The sequence below is a fragment of the Mustela erminea genome, chromosome 4, assembly GCF_009829155.1.
Source record: "Mustela erminea isolate mMusErm1 chromosome 4, mMusErm1.Pri, whole genome shotgun sequence".
In the NCBI taxonomy this organism is placed as follows: domain Eukaryota; kingdom Metazoa; phylum Chordata; class Mammalia; order Carnivora; family Mustelidae; genus Mustela; species Mustela erminea.
In genome coordinates, this window is record NC_045617.1 from 137036338 (window position 1) to 137053295 (window position 16958).

General features: G+C 45.5%; 1 protein-coding gene across 10 annotated transcripts in view; it reads left to right on the plus strand.

The window, feature by feature from the left end:
• Positions 1-16958, plus strand: part of PHACTR1 (phosphatase and actin regulator 1) — a 553820-nt gene that overhangs the window by 451709 nt on the left and 85153 nt on the right. For all 10 annotated transcript variants that reach the window (XM_032341117.1, XM_032341122.1, XM_032341119.1 and 7 more), the window contains one exon: positions 15483-15650. In XM_032341117.1, coding sequence (XP_032197008.1) covers positions 15483-15650 — 168 coding nt within the window. The remainder of the gene's footprint in view (positions 1-15482; positions 15651-16958) is intronic.

The window sequence follows — 16958 nt, forward strand, 5'->3', positions numbered from 1 at the left end:
AAAAATCTTTTTAAAAAAAAAAAGTCTTTTAAGCTACTTTTTTTTTAAGATTTTATTTATTCATTTGACAGAGAGAGACCACAAGTAGGCAGAGAGGCAAGACAGAGAGGGAAGCAGGCTCCCCGCCGAGCAGAGAGCCCAATGCGGGACTCGATCCCAGGACCCCCCCCAAGACCACGACCCGAGCTGAAGGCAGCAGCCCAACCCACCGAACCACCCAGGCGCCCCTACATGGTTCTTTAAAAAAAAAAAAAAATCACCGTTCCAAGCCAAACAATAACTGAAATTATTGTTATAGCTGTGAGTGAGCATCCCCAGTCAATTTCCTCCTCTCTTGCGTATTTGTTGGACACCTGTTCTGTTGCAGGCATCATCCTGGGCTCTGGGAATACTAAGCTGGGACAAGCCAGGCCTCCCTGGCTGATGGAACCCACAGTCCTGGGAATTAGGGTTCAGGCACTCCGCAGTTAGGACGGGGAAAGTATGGGATGTCGGCGGCACATGGAAGCAGCGCCCACCCAGGCCCGAGGGAGGACTTAGGGAAGGCATCCTGCAAGGAGTGGTGTCTCAGAAAATCTGATGTGTGATGAGAATTATTGCAGAGAAGCTAGACAGGTTGGAGGAATGTCGGAAGGGGAAGGACTAGCCCACGTGGAGGCACCAAGTTGGGGAAAAGGAAGAGAGTGTGTGTGTGTGTGTGTGTGTGTGTGTGTGTGTGTGTGTGTGTGTGTGTTCAGTGTATCTGTAAGGTGAGGGGGTACTGGGGCGGATCGTAGAGGCAGGAAAACTATTCTCGTTGTTTATTCTTTATCGTGAGAGCAGTGACAGGCTGTGGAAGGGTTTTCTGCACGATCAGATTTGCAGCCTCACTGCTCTGCCTACAGAGAAGAACATGGAAGGAGAGGCTAGGACCTGAGTCTGGGGGTTAGGATAGACCATTGATGGGATTCAGTGACATGAGGGGGGTAGTAGGAATGGAGGGGGGCTGGAGAGAGGACAGACTGGAGAATTAGAGTCAAGAGAGCCCTGGGACTGCTAACATTTGGGGAAGAAGAGGGGAGAGTACAGACATGGCAGATACTCAGGATTCTGGCTTAGGTGACCGGGTGGACAGATAGCGAGGCCGTTCACTGAGCCGATGACCCAAAACAGGTGAGCCCATGGCACAAAAGATTGCCATGGTTTGACCACACTGAATCTGAGATACCCAGTTGTCTACACAGACCACTAAGTATACAGATCTGGAGCTCAGGAGAGAGAACTGGGTTGGAAGTGCAAGTCTGGGAGAGCCTTTGTGTAAATGGTCATTAAGCCAACACGAGCTGATGGTAGTTCTCAGGGTGTAGAATGGGAACCTAAATGGTCCTGATAGAAAACCCCATGGAACCCCACACTAAATGTTCTAGGAGTAAAGCAAAAATGGTCTGGGAAGAGGAAGAAGCCCTCAGAGACTGAGAAGTGGACGGAAAACTAGGAAGTAAACTGGAAATGTGTATCAGAATGGAAGCCAAGACCAGGAGCAGTGGTTTGGGGAAAAAGTAGAGTGTCAAATATAGACACATTGTGTGAGATACGGACCAAGAGGTGTCCTTTGGATTATCTGTATGATGCTTCATTGTAGGCTTTTAAATTACCTGTGAAGCCAATGTGTGATCAGCAGGATGTAAGTTAAAAGGCTCAGGTTTCAGGTCACAAAGACTTAACTCAAGAAGGGGGAAGCAATAAGCAAATTTAGACCAGTTATCTCTTGTGTTCTCTCCTCTATAGTATTCCAAATGCCTCGAGCAACAGTTGGAGTTTCTTTTTTTTTTTTCTATTTGATGTCACTTTTTTAAAAAATTTATTTTTTATTTATTTTCGGCATAACAGTATTCATTATTTTTTCACCACACCCAGTGCTCCATGCAATCTGTGCCCTCTCTAATACCCACCACCTGGTACCCCGACCTCCCACGCCCCCGCCACTTCAAACCCCTCAGATTGTTTTTCAGAGTCCACAGTCTCTCATGGTTCACCTCCCCTTCCAATTTACCCCAACTCCCTTCTCCTCTCTAACTCCCCATGTCCTCCATGCTATTTGTTATGCTTCACAAATAAGTGAAACCACATGATAATTGACTCTCTCTGCTTGACTTATTTCACTCAGCATAATCTCTTCCAGTCCCGTCCATGTTGCTACAAAAGTTGGGTATTCATCCTTTCTGATGGAGGCATAATACTCCATCATGTATATGGACCACATCTTCCTTATCCATTCATCCGTTGAAGGGTATCTTGGTTCTTTCCACAGTTTGGTGACCGTGGCCATTGCTGCTATAAACATTGGGATACAGATGGCCCTTCTTTTCACTACATCTGTATCTTTGGGGTAAATATGGTTGGGAGTTTCTCAGTGCTTATTTAATATTTATCTCCTGAGTCGCTGAGTGAATGAATGACTCTCACATAGTAAAGGCTAGTGGCAGGACAGCTCCAGGGTTGGTTAGTTCTTTGGTTCATGAACATGGCTAAGGGATGCCATTGTCAGGCTCCAGCCCTTCATGGTAACAAGATGGCTGCAGGAATCCCGGCATCTCATGCACACACCATATCCAGAGGAAAGAGAGAGGGCTATCTCTTGTTGGTATCTCTTTCCAAAAGCAAGCAAACCTTCTCCCCAAAGCTTCTCCACAATCACTCCCATTTTTCATTGACCAGAATTTTAGGAGATAACCACAAGATGTCTTGTTGCCCTAATTTTGACGGAGGTTTCCATAAGCCAAAGTTTTACAGGCAGTCAACTCCCATGGGCTGCTGCCTCGTAGGAGTTATCCTTGGGAGACCCATCTCACCGTACCACCCTTTCCAGCTGCCAGTCCAGGCAGGGAAGGCTACCATGGGCGTGGGGGCATCACGGCTGCCCACCCCCTGTGGCCGCAGCCTAGCACGCTTGCTCACTCGACAGTCCTTGGTCTCCACTGACGTTTGCAATGCCAAGGCCAGCCAAACTTTGGAGGGCTAGTAGCTAGCCTTCTTTAAGTCAGGAAAGCTCATCATGCTTAGAAAACCCCTCCTGACTTGCTGAGGACTTGGCTAGATTTAGATAGGTAAGCGGGGCTTTTGACTTGAACCCCCATGTAAATATCTTGTAAGACAGCACTCTGCTAGGAGCTCCACACCTAGGATTCTGGTTCCATCCCTCTTGTCTTCCGTGTATACAAGGCACAGGGCAGCTTTCCATCTCCCGGGACTCTGCTTTCAGAATGAAAGCAACCCCAGGACCTTGACTGCCCACACCAGCAAAGCCTTGCTTTCCTTCCTTCCTCTCTTGCTGTGCCCAGTCCTTATCCTGCTTGATTGAAGGCATCTGTTAACCAACCATCGGGGTCCTCCTAGTGTCTCAGGGAATACCCAAAGGGTGGCTTGTTCTTCAGCTCCATTCTGCCCTTGCTTGGCCTCTTATAGGGTGGTTGGGAGGATCCAAGGACGGGGTCCAGGTTGACCTTTTAAGCCCTTGCCTGCTCAATAAATGGTGGCGGTGCTCTCCACCAGACTTCTGTCCTGTACTGCTTTTCTGCTCTTCTTAGATGCCTGCCTTCCCTTGCCTGCCTCCCCTTCCCTGTTCCCTTTCCCCTGAGCCTGGGCTGTCCCTGGTGCCCCCCGGGAGAGCGGAGATTCCAGTGTGAGACCTCAGGACTCCGCAGGTGTGCCCACCGCGTCACTCTGCTGCTGTCCTCTGCCTGTGCCCTGGAGCACGTCTTCGCTCCCTAGGTCTCTCTTAATTTCTCGGAAGGAAATATTATCCACTAAATTGCCCGCTTACCGTGATGTCTCCCAGGTTAGCCACACCCTCTCAGCCTCCCAGTTCCAGAAATGTGTCCCCGTTTTCACGTTCATCAGGGCCACAATGGTGATTTTCAAGTCCGTTGTGAGCAGTGCCGTCCAGTAGAATTTTTGGCCGTGACATCATGTATGTTTGCCACCCCGGCAGCCTGTAGCTAGCCTCACATGCTTGTTGAGCACCTCAAGTGTGGCTAGTGTGACTGAGGGGGTCTGCATTTAAAATTTTATTTAGTTTTAACTAATAAATCACCACCTGAGGCTATTGGAGAACCCAGCTAGAGAAACAGAGTTGCTTACCTCTGTCCCTGTCACTGCCCTCTACCCCCCGACTCTAGCCATTGAGTATTTTTTTTTTTTTAATCTTGGATACCAGCTTCAGCTGGGCGACCCTAATAACTGTGCAAGGGCCCTAGCACAATGATGCAGGGTGATTCGGTGAGAGTCACATGATCTCATAACCGCACAGGGAGAAGCTGTGACATCCCATTCATTTCATATTCGGTCCCGGCCCCAGTTGCATTTTTTATATTAAAATGCGCAGGAATAGCAAGATGGCAAATCCTCTTCGGGCGACAAACCTTGGGGCGGAGTCATCATTGGAAATCATGGTCAGAGCCTTCATACTTAGGATAGATGATGTAAGAACCATTGGCCTTCGGTGTGACGATGGCAGAGCTGTCCCCAGGACGGATGAAAGAAATAGCTCTGGGAAGGAGACACCACTGTTGGATGCACTGGGGCATTTGCGGGCCCTGCGAGCAGCCAAGAGTCCACATGAGCGATGATTTGTTGACCCTCGGGTCCAGTAGAGGCAGGAAATGCTGATAAATCCAGCAGAAAACAGCTGCAGGGAAGTGTAGCCGAAACAGGCTTCCCAAGGTCAACGGCATTTTTGTGACAGGAAGTCATTGCACCTCACATATTTAACAGCTTTGGCAAAGGCTTCTTAGTAATGTCAAAATAGGATGTGAAATCCAGAACAGTAGCAATGCTAAGGTGAGGTGATTCTCCAAACACAAAAACATGGGCCGCTCCATTTCATGTAAGAAATCATCCCAAGTATTGGAGTATCGGCTAAATTCTGATACTGAACTACAACTTGTACAGATTTTTAAGGTATTAGGCTCAAAAGGACTCTGAGCTACACAGATGCTTGTATCAGACAGAAAGGAACCCCAGGGCTCTTGCACAGTTGTTCCTCTGTATCTGCTGGTCAGAAAAATCCAAAGACTTGTAGCTGCAAATCAAGTGGGAGATCTCTAACTTGTAGATTCCCAAAATTGTCTGTGTCTGCCTCAAATCCTGATGGTGCAGAGACACACAGACACACCCGCAGTGACTTTTTCGCAGTGGAAAACAAAGCCCACCAGAAAAACAGAGAAAGAGAGAGACTGTTGGGGTTTTTTGTTTTGCTTTTGCAAAGAAGATGCTCACTTCAGGTCTTTTTAAACACTCGGGAATCAAATGCATTCGTTCGCCAGGCAATATTTGAGAGGAATTGTATTGCTTTCTGTGCATGTTTAAAATTCTACAAAATGTTATCTGTAGCACCATTTAGTTTAATTACATCCATTGCCTGAACTCAGGCAAATGGAAGAAAATATCTCCCACAAAAGCTGACCCATGCCAGAGAGCCATTTCCAACTTCTCAGGTTTAAAGCTTTTAACCTTTTCAGTGACGCCCTTAGGTAAGTTCTTTTTTAGTTCACTGTTGCTTGGCTGATCATTTGACTATGAGAGCAGCTAGTGGCCTTGACTAGTGATTGAAAAGGTTATCGGGATTAATGGACGCTTTGCCAAACGGTATATTGCAGCTCAAGTGACAGCTTTGTAGGTTTCAAAACAATGACTCCGTCACCTGCAGGAGTGGATTTTTTTTCCTGCTCTAGTGGAAAAAGTGGCAAGAAAAAAAAGTCAATGAAGCCTTTGCTTCGTGCCTTACTAATCTTAGGACAACCACTACCAGAGGAATACTTTCTTGGGAAATTACCTTCCGCTGTAATTCATCCGCCCCCCAGTGGAGGCGCCCTTCTTTGGTCAAAGAGCCTGTCTGGGGAGCTAAACTGAGAACATAGAACGGGCTGAATAGTAAGTAGCTCTTGTCTCAAGGGAAACAGGAGTGAGCCAGTGTTGGCAGCAGGCTCATTCTCACAATGAGAACGGTTTGCTTTAACGCAGGTGGCTTTGCTTTTTGTTTTGCTTTAATTGTAGCCATTGGGGATCACCGATGAGTCTAAGATTGACACATGAAGCCTGCTTATATACTCTTTGTTCTTTACGGTGGAAGCCTCAGTATAGCCAAGATTTCATGACGTCATTCACCCTTCTCTGCTGCAAGGACTTAGCAGGGATGTAATTTGGGTTTTAACTCTATCGTCTACAGGTCTTACTTATAAAGGATTTCTATACGGCTCTTTCACCATCCTTGAGGAAGCAAAATCTCAAAATAAGTCATTTAGATGGGATCACATGCTCTCAGCACTTCCGAGCTCATTACCTGCCAATTGTGTAACTTTACACAAGTTATTGAAACCATCTGGTGTTCGCTTTCCTTTTTACAGGGAGGGGGATTTTTGTACCAACTCCACAGAATTCTTTTATGTATATATTAAATGAACAAGAACCTGGCTCAGATAAATTCCCATCATGTTGTTTAAGGGATTGTTACTATTATATAGAAAATGTCCAGCATTGTGCCTGGCACTCCAAAATGCTTAAAAATATTTCTCTGACCGTCCCTTTCACTGTCCCAATTTTTTTTCTCCTTGTCTTTCTACTGAATATAGAGGCTTTGTAGGTAGAGCACAGACTTCTAGTACTATGCTAAAACTTTACTTAACCGTTTTTTCTTAATAAAAATATAGCACTTTAGGGGCGCCTGGGTGACTTAGTGGGCTAAAGCCTCTGCCTTTGGCTCAGGTCATGATCTCAGGGTCCTGGGATTAAGCCCCGCATCGGGCTCTCTGCTCAGTGGGGAGCCTGCTTCCTCCTCTCTCTCTACCTGCCTCTCTGCCTACTTGTGATCTCTGTCTGTCAAATAATAAATAAAATCTTTGCAAAATATATAGCACTTTATTGGCAAACAATAAACCTGAAACCCATCAGTGTATTTCCCAGTTCTCACCATAGGCTCAAATAGAGCAAGTCAGACAAGAAAAAGCCTAAATAAAACATGATTTGCTGTTTCAGCTTCTCTGTTATTTCATGCTTGTTTGCAAGATTGTTTTTGTTGTTTGTTTGTTTGTTTGTTTGTTTCTGGGGGGGAGGGTAGTTATCCTTATTTCTTCCCACTGTCCTGCACATAGTACTTCGATCTTTCAGAAGTTGGGTATTATCCAACACAGCCCTTTTTTGTTTTCAAGGGACAAAAACTGAAGTCCCAAAAGTTCAGTGACTTGTTGCCAACCAATGATGGCAAAAACAAGAACACCGCTCTCCCTATGCTGAGAGTCTGGGCTCTTTCCACCATACCTGGTGTTTCTTTCTTCCCACCCAGCCCTCCCGAGAATGAGTTGGGGGGCTCACCAGTGCTCTCCTGTCCGAGGACACACACAGAGCATGGTTTAAACACCATCCTATCTGTCACCTTCTGTTTCTTTTTTACCTGAGATCGAAAAGGCATTCTCTTCTCCTGAGACTCCAGACTCCTAAGGATTGGAAGCATCCAATATTAGCGCTCTTGGTAAAGGCTAGTCTGGAGGAAGTCATTGACAACAACTTTCTATTCGTGCCCTCCCCCCAAGCCCGGACCTCACATTAGCTCCCCAAGAAGAAGGTCTGAGTGCTGGATCAACACTGGTCCAAGGTGAGGAGCAAAAATGCAGAGTACACCCCCAGTGGATAGATTTGCTCTACCCTGTAGAGCAACAGGGACCTAGTGATGCAGTCGGTCACTACAGAGAAGGGTAGGAAGCCAGGCCAAAAAATAAAAAATTGAGGACTTAGGGAAAATCAGTGCCTCTCCAAGTAATCAGAGAGGTGAGGAAGAGGTTTTCCTCCAAAAAAGAACTATTATTCATTTAATATAATATATAATATATATATTTTTTATTTAATATAACAGCAGCACACAAATGCTTATGTTGTTGTCTTGTTTGTTTTACAAATGGAAGCATCTTTCCAAGAAAAAAGTTAATGATTATTAAACTCACTTACATCTCGCCAAATGTACTTCGGGACTGTGCCAGCCTGCGGGCGGATTTCATTTTGATGTGATCCCGACCAACAGGTACACACGGCTCTCCGTTCTGCCCTTGTACTTGACATCATTCCAGACACATTTTTTTAATGTCTGGGCACTGCCCACATGGTCACTTTGTTTGCATTTCTTTCATTCCCAGCAAGGCTCTACATTTGCCAAGGGGCACCCGGGACGCTTGACTTTCATTTGTTTGTACACATACTCTTCGTACTCGCAATAGTCCGTCTTAGCTACGTTTGCTCCTGTCTCCCCACGACGCTGCTCTTTTTCTTACATTTGGCATATAGCATTTTATTTTGCAAATTAAAAACCAAAAAGTTTCATGAGTAAGCCAAAACTCACCATCTGGCTTCCCTCTGATGCAATCTGAATAAATAAATATGTGTGTGCACACTTTACTGTTTCTTTTGGTTCACGTGAAATATTGCCATAATGGTGCATGTTTAGGTGTGAAGCAATACTTTATACTCGTCGTCAACTATTATTTATTTAGCTGAAGATGTCTTATCCAACTAGAAATGCATTTTAATTTTTTTTAAGATTTTATTTTTTTATTTGACAGAGACACAGCGAGAGAGGGAACACAAGCAGGGGGGGTGGGAGAGGGAGAAGCAGGCTCCTGCTGAGCAGGGAGTCCAATGTGGAGCTCAAACCCAGGACCCTGGGATAATGGCCTGAGCCAACAGATGCTTAACGACGGAGCCACCCAGGCACCCCTAGATATCCATTTTTAAACATAGGTGTTAATATAATCCACATGCATACCCTTGAAAAATCAGATTGGGGGGCAAGCTTAAGTTTATATTAAAGTATTTTTTCAGGGGTGCCTGGGTGGCTCAGTCAGTTAAACACCTGCCTCCGGCTAAGGTCATGATCTCAGGGTTCTGGGATCCAGCCCCACATGGGTGGGGGAGAGAGTCCCTGCTCAGCAGGGAGGCTGCTTCTCTCTCTCCCTCTGCTTTTCCCCCTGCTTGTGCTTTCTCTCTCTCTCAAATAATTAAATAAAATCTTTAAAAATATATATTTTTTTCAGAATTAAAATTGATACTTTCTTGTCTTCAACTTCAAAGCGCCATGAACCGTGAGCCCTCTCAGAACACAGTATCTTTTGTGCGATTTTTCATGTTATGTAATGTAGATGTTGTTCCATGGCTTTCCGTGACGACCTAAAAGAATTCCTGTTGTCCATTCGCCATGTGACCTTCATGTATTAAAAAAACAATTTCAGTTAAAGCTTAAGCTTTGAGAAAATCTCATTGATCAGAAGGTGTCCGTTGCCCTAAACCAGAGAATATTCCTAAAGCAAAACAGTAATCGAGGAAAATTAAAACAAAAAAGCCCTCAAATATAGGCACAAAGGTGACACCCAATTCTAGGGAGATAGGTGCCACTCCCAAATAAACCAAAAACAAAACTTTTCTTAATGTATCTTTTGAGCCAGTCCTCTGAACCGCAACTGTTATGTAAATCATACTTTCAGAACATTACAGAAAATTCCATGCGATAACAAAATCTTCCTCAAGTGCGTGGTCTCCTGTGTGCAGAGCGCAAGTCTTCCGTCTGACTTGGGCTCTCAGGATGTTACTTCCCACTTGTGCTGCTTTTCCCACCTCTCACACTAATTCCTCCCCATGTCTGTGTTTCTGCGTTTCTTCCTCTGTGTTGCCTGTCTCTTCCCTTAGCACTTGGCGTCATGCCTTGCTTGTGGGAGGGGTGGCAGGGTGGGCTGTGGTAAAGCTCCAGGGCGTGGAGGACAGGAGACCGGGTGGGAGTTTCTACAAGTTTCAGAAGGTGCTGAAAGCAAACGCGGCCCTACCCACGAGACCGTGGTGAGAGCATGCGGTTTCTGGGTCGTGTTGCCTCTTGTTTTTTTTGTTTTTTTTTTTTTTTTTAAGATTTTATTTATTTATTTGACAGAGAGAAATCACAAGTAGGCAGAGAGGCAGGCAGAGAGAGAGGAAGGGAAGCAGGCTCCCTGCTGAGCAGAGAGCTCGATGAGGGGCTCGATCCCAGGACCCTGAGATCATGACCTGAGCCGAAGGCAGCGGCTTAACCCACTGAACCACCCAGGCGCCCTGCCTCTTGTTAATTACAGGCTCTCGACAGATGTTTGCCGCTGAATGAATGAATTCGCCCTCACCTTTCCCTTCACTCCCCTTGATTTGGTTGTTAACATGACTCTACCAACATCTTCATTTCTTACGTCTCACGAGAAGAGGGAATAAGGCTGGCACAGTTTCCAGGAACAGTTCTATAGCTTAGATCCATTGCTTTCTACGTCTCATTATTTAAAATTTATGACCCTGACTTGCACTCACTTCCGCATCATGTTCTCAATCACGTCTGCAACCTGATTTTATCTTGTTAAATATGTCTGCATCTGGCTCACATTTTAATTTTCTGCTCTCCCCTACGGCTCTCCCCAATCCCGTATGCCTTTGTGACAAGTTCATATTCACGATCCCTGGTTAGACAATGCAACCTCCTGCTTTCTTGTCCTCTTTGAGGTTTAAACCTCCTGTGTTCCCCGTTAGCTTCATAAACAGCATTTCCTATCCCAGACCTCATCAGGACTAGGCACAGTTGCCATTTCATATTCTCTTGCATCTCTGATTCCTAATGTCCAATCCAGTGGTCTTAAATTGTGGAACTCTGACCAGCCATAGCAGCTCTAGCATCCCCCAAGAACTTGCTAGCCAGGGCGCCTTGGTGGCTCAGTGAGTTAAAGCCTCTGCCTTCGGCTCAGGTCATGATCCCAGGGTCCTGGGATTGAGCCCTGCATCGGGATCTTTGCTCAGCAGGGAGCCTGCTTCCCCCTCTCTCTGCCTGACTCTCTACCTACTTGTGATCTCTGTCTGTCAAATAAATAAATAAAATCTTTAAAAAAAAAAAAAAAAAAAAAAGAACTTGCTAGCCATGCATATTCTCTGTCCCAACCCAAAACTACCGGCACAGAAACTCTGGGGGTGGAACCAAGCCCCACTGCAGGGAATTGTGATGCCCACTGCAGCCGGAGAAACATCGTCTCAGTTTCTCGGATCTCCAGAGTCTTCCCCCTTCTTCCTGTTCCCGCTACTCCTTCCTACTACCGGTAGTTTTGAAAACTATTACAAATCATTTTAGAAGATCATGTAAAACATCCAAATAATTTCCAATATTATATAGGGCAATATTATTTCTAATATTATTTCTAATATAATTTCTGATATTAGTATAAAAAGCAAACTCTTTCTCATCTGCAATAATGAGACAGTGATGATCTTGATAGATGAACGTATAATTAGTCCATGAGACTCCCCTTCATCGGGAAGGTTAAGTTCTTTCTAAAAAAAAAAAGTAAAACAGGTTTTTTAATAATTTTAATTAAAATGCCAATAAAGAGGCTGATAAACTATGCTTTTTACATACTCTTCAAATTAATCGGATTTGGAATGACCAGACATTGGGAATCCTCAGCTGATTTCTTGGCTTGATGATGCATAAATGGGGTCAGTTACATTACTATTTCCACTTTTGTGTATGTCTGAAAATGTCACAAGAATTTAAAACAGCAGCTACTTAACAGTGGCAACACCACTGTAGCCCCAGGTTAAATGAATTCAAAACAGGTGGTCTTCCATTTTTTTTTTAAAGATTTTATTTATTTGACACAGAAATCACAAGTAGGCAGAGAGGCAGGCAGAGAGAGCAGGGGAAGCAGGCCTCCACTGAGCAGAGAGCCCGATGTGGGGCTCGATCCCAGGACTCCGAGATCATGACTTGAACTGAAGGCAGAGGCTTAATCCACTGAGTCACTCAGGTGCCCTGATGGTCTTCACTTTTGTCACTATTGTTTTTGGTCATAAATGATATAATAATGGATTTGTCATCTTTGTTGATTGGTTTCAGTTTATTTCCACTAGATCGGGGTGTGTGTGTGTGTGTGTGTGTGTACACATATATATGTAGGTAGGTAAGTAGGTAAAATATGGTTATCAAGGTCAATATTGAAGAAATGATCAAAAGCTAAGAAATCCATGTGGTCTGTGCATTGCTGCTGTGTAAATAGAGAAACCCTTCACAGAACAATTTTCCAAGATTCAAGTATATGTCACTTAGATTTTGAAATACTAATATACGTAAGTTTTGTCTATTGGAATTTCTCCTAAAAGGGGAGGATTCTAATTGCAGAAAAGGCATTATGCAGGGAGGTGATGGGCAGAACCTCCTTTTTTCATTATATCATAAAACACAAGAAACCCTTTTATGAGCAGCCATAGGAAGATAGCTAACTAAAATTCAGTTATTCATCCAATATAATTAAGATTATAATTATGCAAATTATAATGTTTATAATAGTAAAACAATACATAAAATCTGATGCCTAGTAAGATCACAACAATATGTACCCACAAATAAACTGTTATGCTGTCTTACCCTTTTTTCTTCATTTTTATTTTTCTGGTGGGAATGTATTTTTAGAAATTATGACAGTGGAATTCCCAAGATTGTTTCCTCTCCAAACAATCTTTGGACTTAGCAAAGTTACGTTTAATCTACGGGGAGCTAAATTTTTTGAGAGTTCCTCTGTCTCTGGGACGGCTTCTCCATCATTAGCAAAGCCACCAGCACTAAACTAGCCGCCTTGGGACGCCTGGGTGGCTCAGTTGGTTGGGCAGCTGCCTTCGGCTCAGGTCATGATCCCGGCGTCCTGGGATCGAGTCCCACATCGGGCTTCTTGCTCCGCAGGGAGCCTGCTTCTCCCTCTGACTCTGCCTGCCATCTGTCTGCCTATGCTCACTCTTACTCGCTCTCTCTCTGACAAATAAATAAATAAAATCTTTTTAAAAAATAAATAAATAAATAAACTAGCCGCCTTGATGAAACCAAGATTCATAAATTAAGTATTCAACTACACTTGTATCTTTCCCCCAGTCCTGCTTCTCGGATACTTTTTTTTTTTAAGATTTATTTATTTATTTATTTATTTATTTGACAGGCAAAGATCACAAGTAGGCAGAGAGGCAGGCAGAGAGAGAGGAGGAAGCAGGCTCCCCACTGAGCAGAGAGCCCGATGCGGGGCTTGATCCCAGGACCCTGGGATCATGACCTGAGCCAAAGGCAGTGGCTTTAACCCATTGAGCCACCCAGGCACCCACTTCTTGGATACATTTTACCTGTCCAAAAGTACAATAGTCATTTGATTCTGCTGGTACCCCGAAGAACCAGAACTTGGCAGGGGGCCTTGAAAACCCCCTCCTCTTCGGGTTGTCTTATCCGGGACATTTATTACACCAGGAACATCAAAAACCAAAGTGGTTTCCTAGGGATTGTTAAACGGAGTGGCAGCGGCATCATTGTTCCACCAACTGGGAACATGAAGTGTTGGTGCTTCCCATGGCATCACCCACGAGAACATGCTAAATTCAAGCATGTTGAGGGGACTAGGGACTGTCCCCAAGGGGACTGCAATGCAATAACACACCACTGCTGCCCTTTCCTCCTGAAGACTTTTGGTTTGGCTGTGTACCTAGAGTTCATACTGCTCTTCTTCTCTTATCAACAAGGAGTAGTAATCATTTTGTTAATTGCAATTGTACTAACTATCATGCCATTTCAGGCACACAGAAGGACCAAATTAAAAAAATGGGGAGAGGGCGCCTGGGTGGCTTGGTGTGTTAAAGCCTCTGCCTTCAGCTCAGGCCATGATCTCAGGGTCCTAGGATCAAGCCCCAAGTCGGGCTCTCTGCTTAGCAGGGAGCCTGCTTCTCCCTCCCTCTCTGCCTGCCTCTCTGCCTACTTGTGATCTGTGTCTGTCAAATAAATAAATAAATAAAATTTTTTTAAAAGAAAGAAAAAAATGGGGAGGGGGCACCTGGGTGGCTCGGTGGGTTAAAGGCTCTACCTTTGGCTCGGGTCGTGGTCTCGGCGTCCTGGGATCGAGCCCCACATGGGGCTCTCTGCTCAGCGGGGAGCCTGCTTCCCCCTCTCTCTCTCTGCCTGCCTCTCTGCCTACTTGTGATCTCTCTCTCTGTGTCAAATAAATAAAATCTTTTTAAAAAAATAAAAAATAATTAAAAAGAAAAGAAAAAATGGGGAGAAAACCACAATCTAACAGTGTGACAGTGCTTTCTGTCATCTGCCTCAGATGATTCTTTGGTATCTCTTCTGGTTTTTTCTGGGTTTATACAAGATTCAGGTCAAATAACCTATGTCCTTGAACCATATGCCGTCGAAAGCCTGTTGGTGTATAGGTGACTCTGTTGAACGTTTCATCAGGCCAGTTCCAACTGGGGAGGGAGGGAGCTGGCAGAGCCCCCTTTTACCACCACATACTGTTGTGATTAAATTAAAGCCTTGGGAGGCGCATCGCACAAGAAAAGGATTATTTATACAAGGTCTACTTTGGGAGTCATTTCCCTGTTTCATTTTTCTACAAGTAAATCCTCTTTCTTCCGGTTGTAAGGCACATGATTGCTTTGCCGGGTTCTGTGTTTCTGACTAAGCATAACGTAGGAGTCTTTCCTCTGGATATTTATTCATCTTCCCGGAACAGCTTTCCATCCTCTTTAAAAATTAATTTGACTTTAATGTCTCGTTATTTAGGACTCCCCTGGGCTAGAATGAGATCACCCTGGGGGAGTTTTGATTTGACAAATGGCGATTGTGTGGGAGCCTTTGATCCTCTCCTGGGGTGCTAACTAGATGCCTGCCCTGGCTTTGAGGAGCTTTAAGCAAGATCAAAGTCTGCTCCCCTCCAGGCGTGATCACTGGTGGATGCTGGGAGAATCCTGGCACTTACTTCCCAGCATCCTTAGGATGCCGCAGCCCTTGGCTGTGGTCTGAAGCCCCCTGTGAGTGGTCAGTGCTCACAAGGTTTGCAGAAGGCGGGACCCTACCAGTGCCAGTGAGGTGTGGCCCCTGTTGTTAGGAGGAGGGCGGGTTCGAACTCCTAAACATTTATCTGCTTGGAGAAACTGGATCCTGGCGGGAGGAAAAAAGACAAAAGAGGACGACTTTTTCCTAGAGCCTCAGAGAACCATACTTCTTTCTGGTGTTTGTTGAGTGTTATGAAGCCCTTGGCTCCCCAAGGTAGACATTTCTACTCCTGGTTTTCCAATCCCTGAGGCCTGCTCAGTTTTTCCAGTTTTCCAAAATTAGAAAGAAAGGTTCATTTTAATTCACTTTTGTTTTAAAAAAAAAAAAAATGTACAAAATAGGCGGTTTTGGTTAGAAAGATGGAGAGTAAAGCAGGCAATTTGCTAGAGGTCACTGGAAATTGCCACCCTCGGGGTCAGATGCCTTATGTCTAAAAATAAAACAAGTGTCTGAAAAGCGAAAGAACAAGGGCAGATTTTACAGACTGACCTTGATAAAGATTGTTCAAAAACATCTAGATTCAGTTAGCCGACGATAAATGTCATCCTTCCCTGGAAGGTGGGCGCTGTCTAACTGTGCCGTCTCCTTCTCGCGCCCACAGACGGGGAGCTCTCCATATCGAACGAAGATGATTCGCTGGAAAACGGACAGTCCCTGAGCTCCAGCCAACTGTCTCTGCCAGCCCTATCCGAAATGGAGCCGGTCCCCATGCCCAGGGATCCCTGCTCATATGAGGTGCTCCAGCCTTCAGACATCATGGATGGGACAGGTAAAGCCCCTGGTCGAGTTGCCTGTGGCATTCGGGACCTGTAGCCTGGCCGGACTTGAACTTCTGTTTGGCACCACCCCGAGCCTCTGAATCTCCTGGAAATGGGAATGAAATTGTCCAATCAGGACATATTTACACCTAGTGTGCCATAGTGTTTCAAAAAGATATTTTGTAATCTTAATGTCTTTAAAGAGGACATGCCCTGTTTTTGTACTGTGGGGGATTTAAAATGTTATTGGTGTTTTATTTTGTTTTGTTTTGTTTTGTTTTCCCCTAGAACCCATTTCTGTTAAGCTAGGGAATCCTATACTTCTTCTACACCATACCTAACTCAGGTGTTCGTAAAACCCTAGCACGGCCCTTAAGCCCAGCCTCGGCATACCAGCTAATGGTTGGATCGATTTAGCAAATTGTATCCGTTTACTGCACACAATCGATGTGTTGATTGGCTATTAAATTGTCTACACTCTCCCGGTTAACGTGAATGCTGCTGATAGGTGATGTTGGGTGCCATTGGACTGTCACGACTTCTTTGGTCCAAAGCCCTCCGAATGGTCAGTACTCACTCCCTCAGAAGGTTTGCAGAAGTGGGGTGGGGGGTGTCTTCCCAATAGCCAGTAGGGAGTGATCCTTGTTCTCAAAAAGCAAGCCAGCTTGGGGGAGGGACCTCCTGGGATCTCCAGAGTGTGGGGAGAAAGGCCACGTCCCTTTTCCACACCATATGCCAAGTCTGCAGCAACAGAGCTCCGGTGGGAGGACGGGAGAGCCGGGTCACGCAGCCCGTGCCATACTCCTCTTTGGGACCTAGTGTGTCATTTCTCCGATGCTGATGATAGTGGGGTCCCTTGGGAGAGGGGAGAGAACAGTGCTCACGAAGGCTTTGATGCTACAGGGAACACTGCAACCCAGATCAGGGAGGAGGAAGAGGTTAGGGGAGAGTCACTGGAGTCATTCCTGCCGCAGCAGGGGTGAGAGGAAGGAGGCGGCGCGTTGGCGTTGCATTCTTCCCGAGGCTGAGAAGACGATTCTAGCGAAAGCAGTGAATTGCGTTTCTCATTCCGGCCTTTCTTGGGATGTTGGGATCGCGCAGATTTGACCGTTAGAGGGAGATCTGTCATCCCAGCGAACCCAGAGTTGCAGGCTCGCTGGCCAGGCCGTCCCCCGCCCGCACCCCGGGACAGCTCTTAACTAGAGCCAGTCGGGGTCTCCCGTGGTGGGAAGGAAGAGCCAGACCCAGTGCGGAGCAAAGAGAAGTGGGGGAAAGCAAGCAGAAAAACCATCATTCTGGCCAGAGAGAGGAGAGAGGAA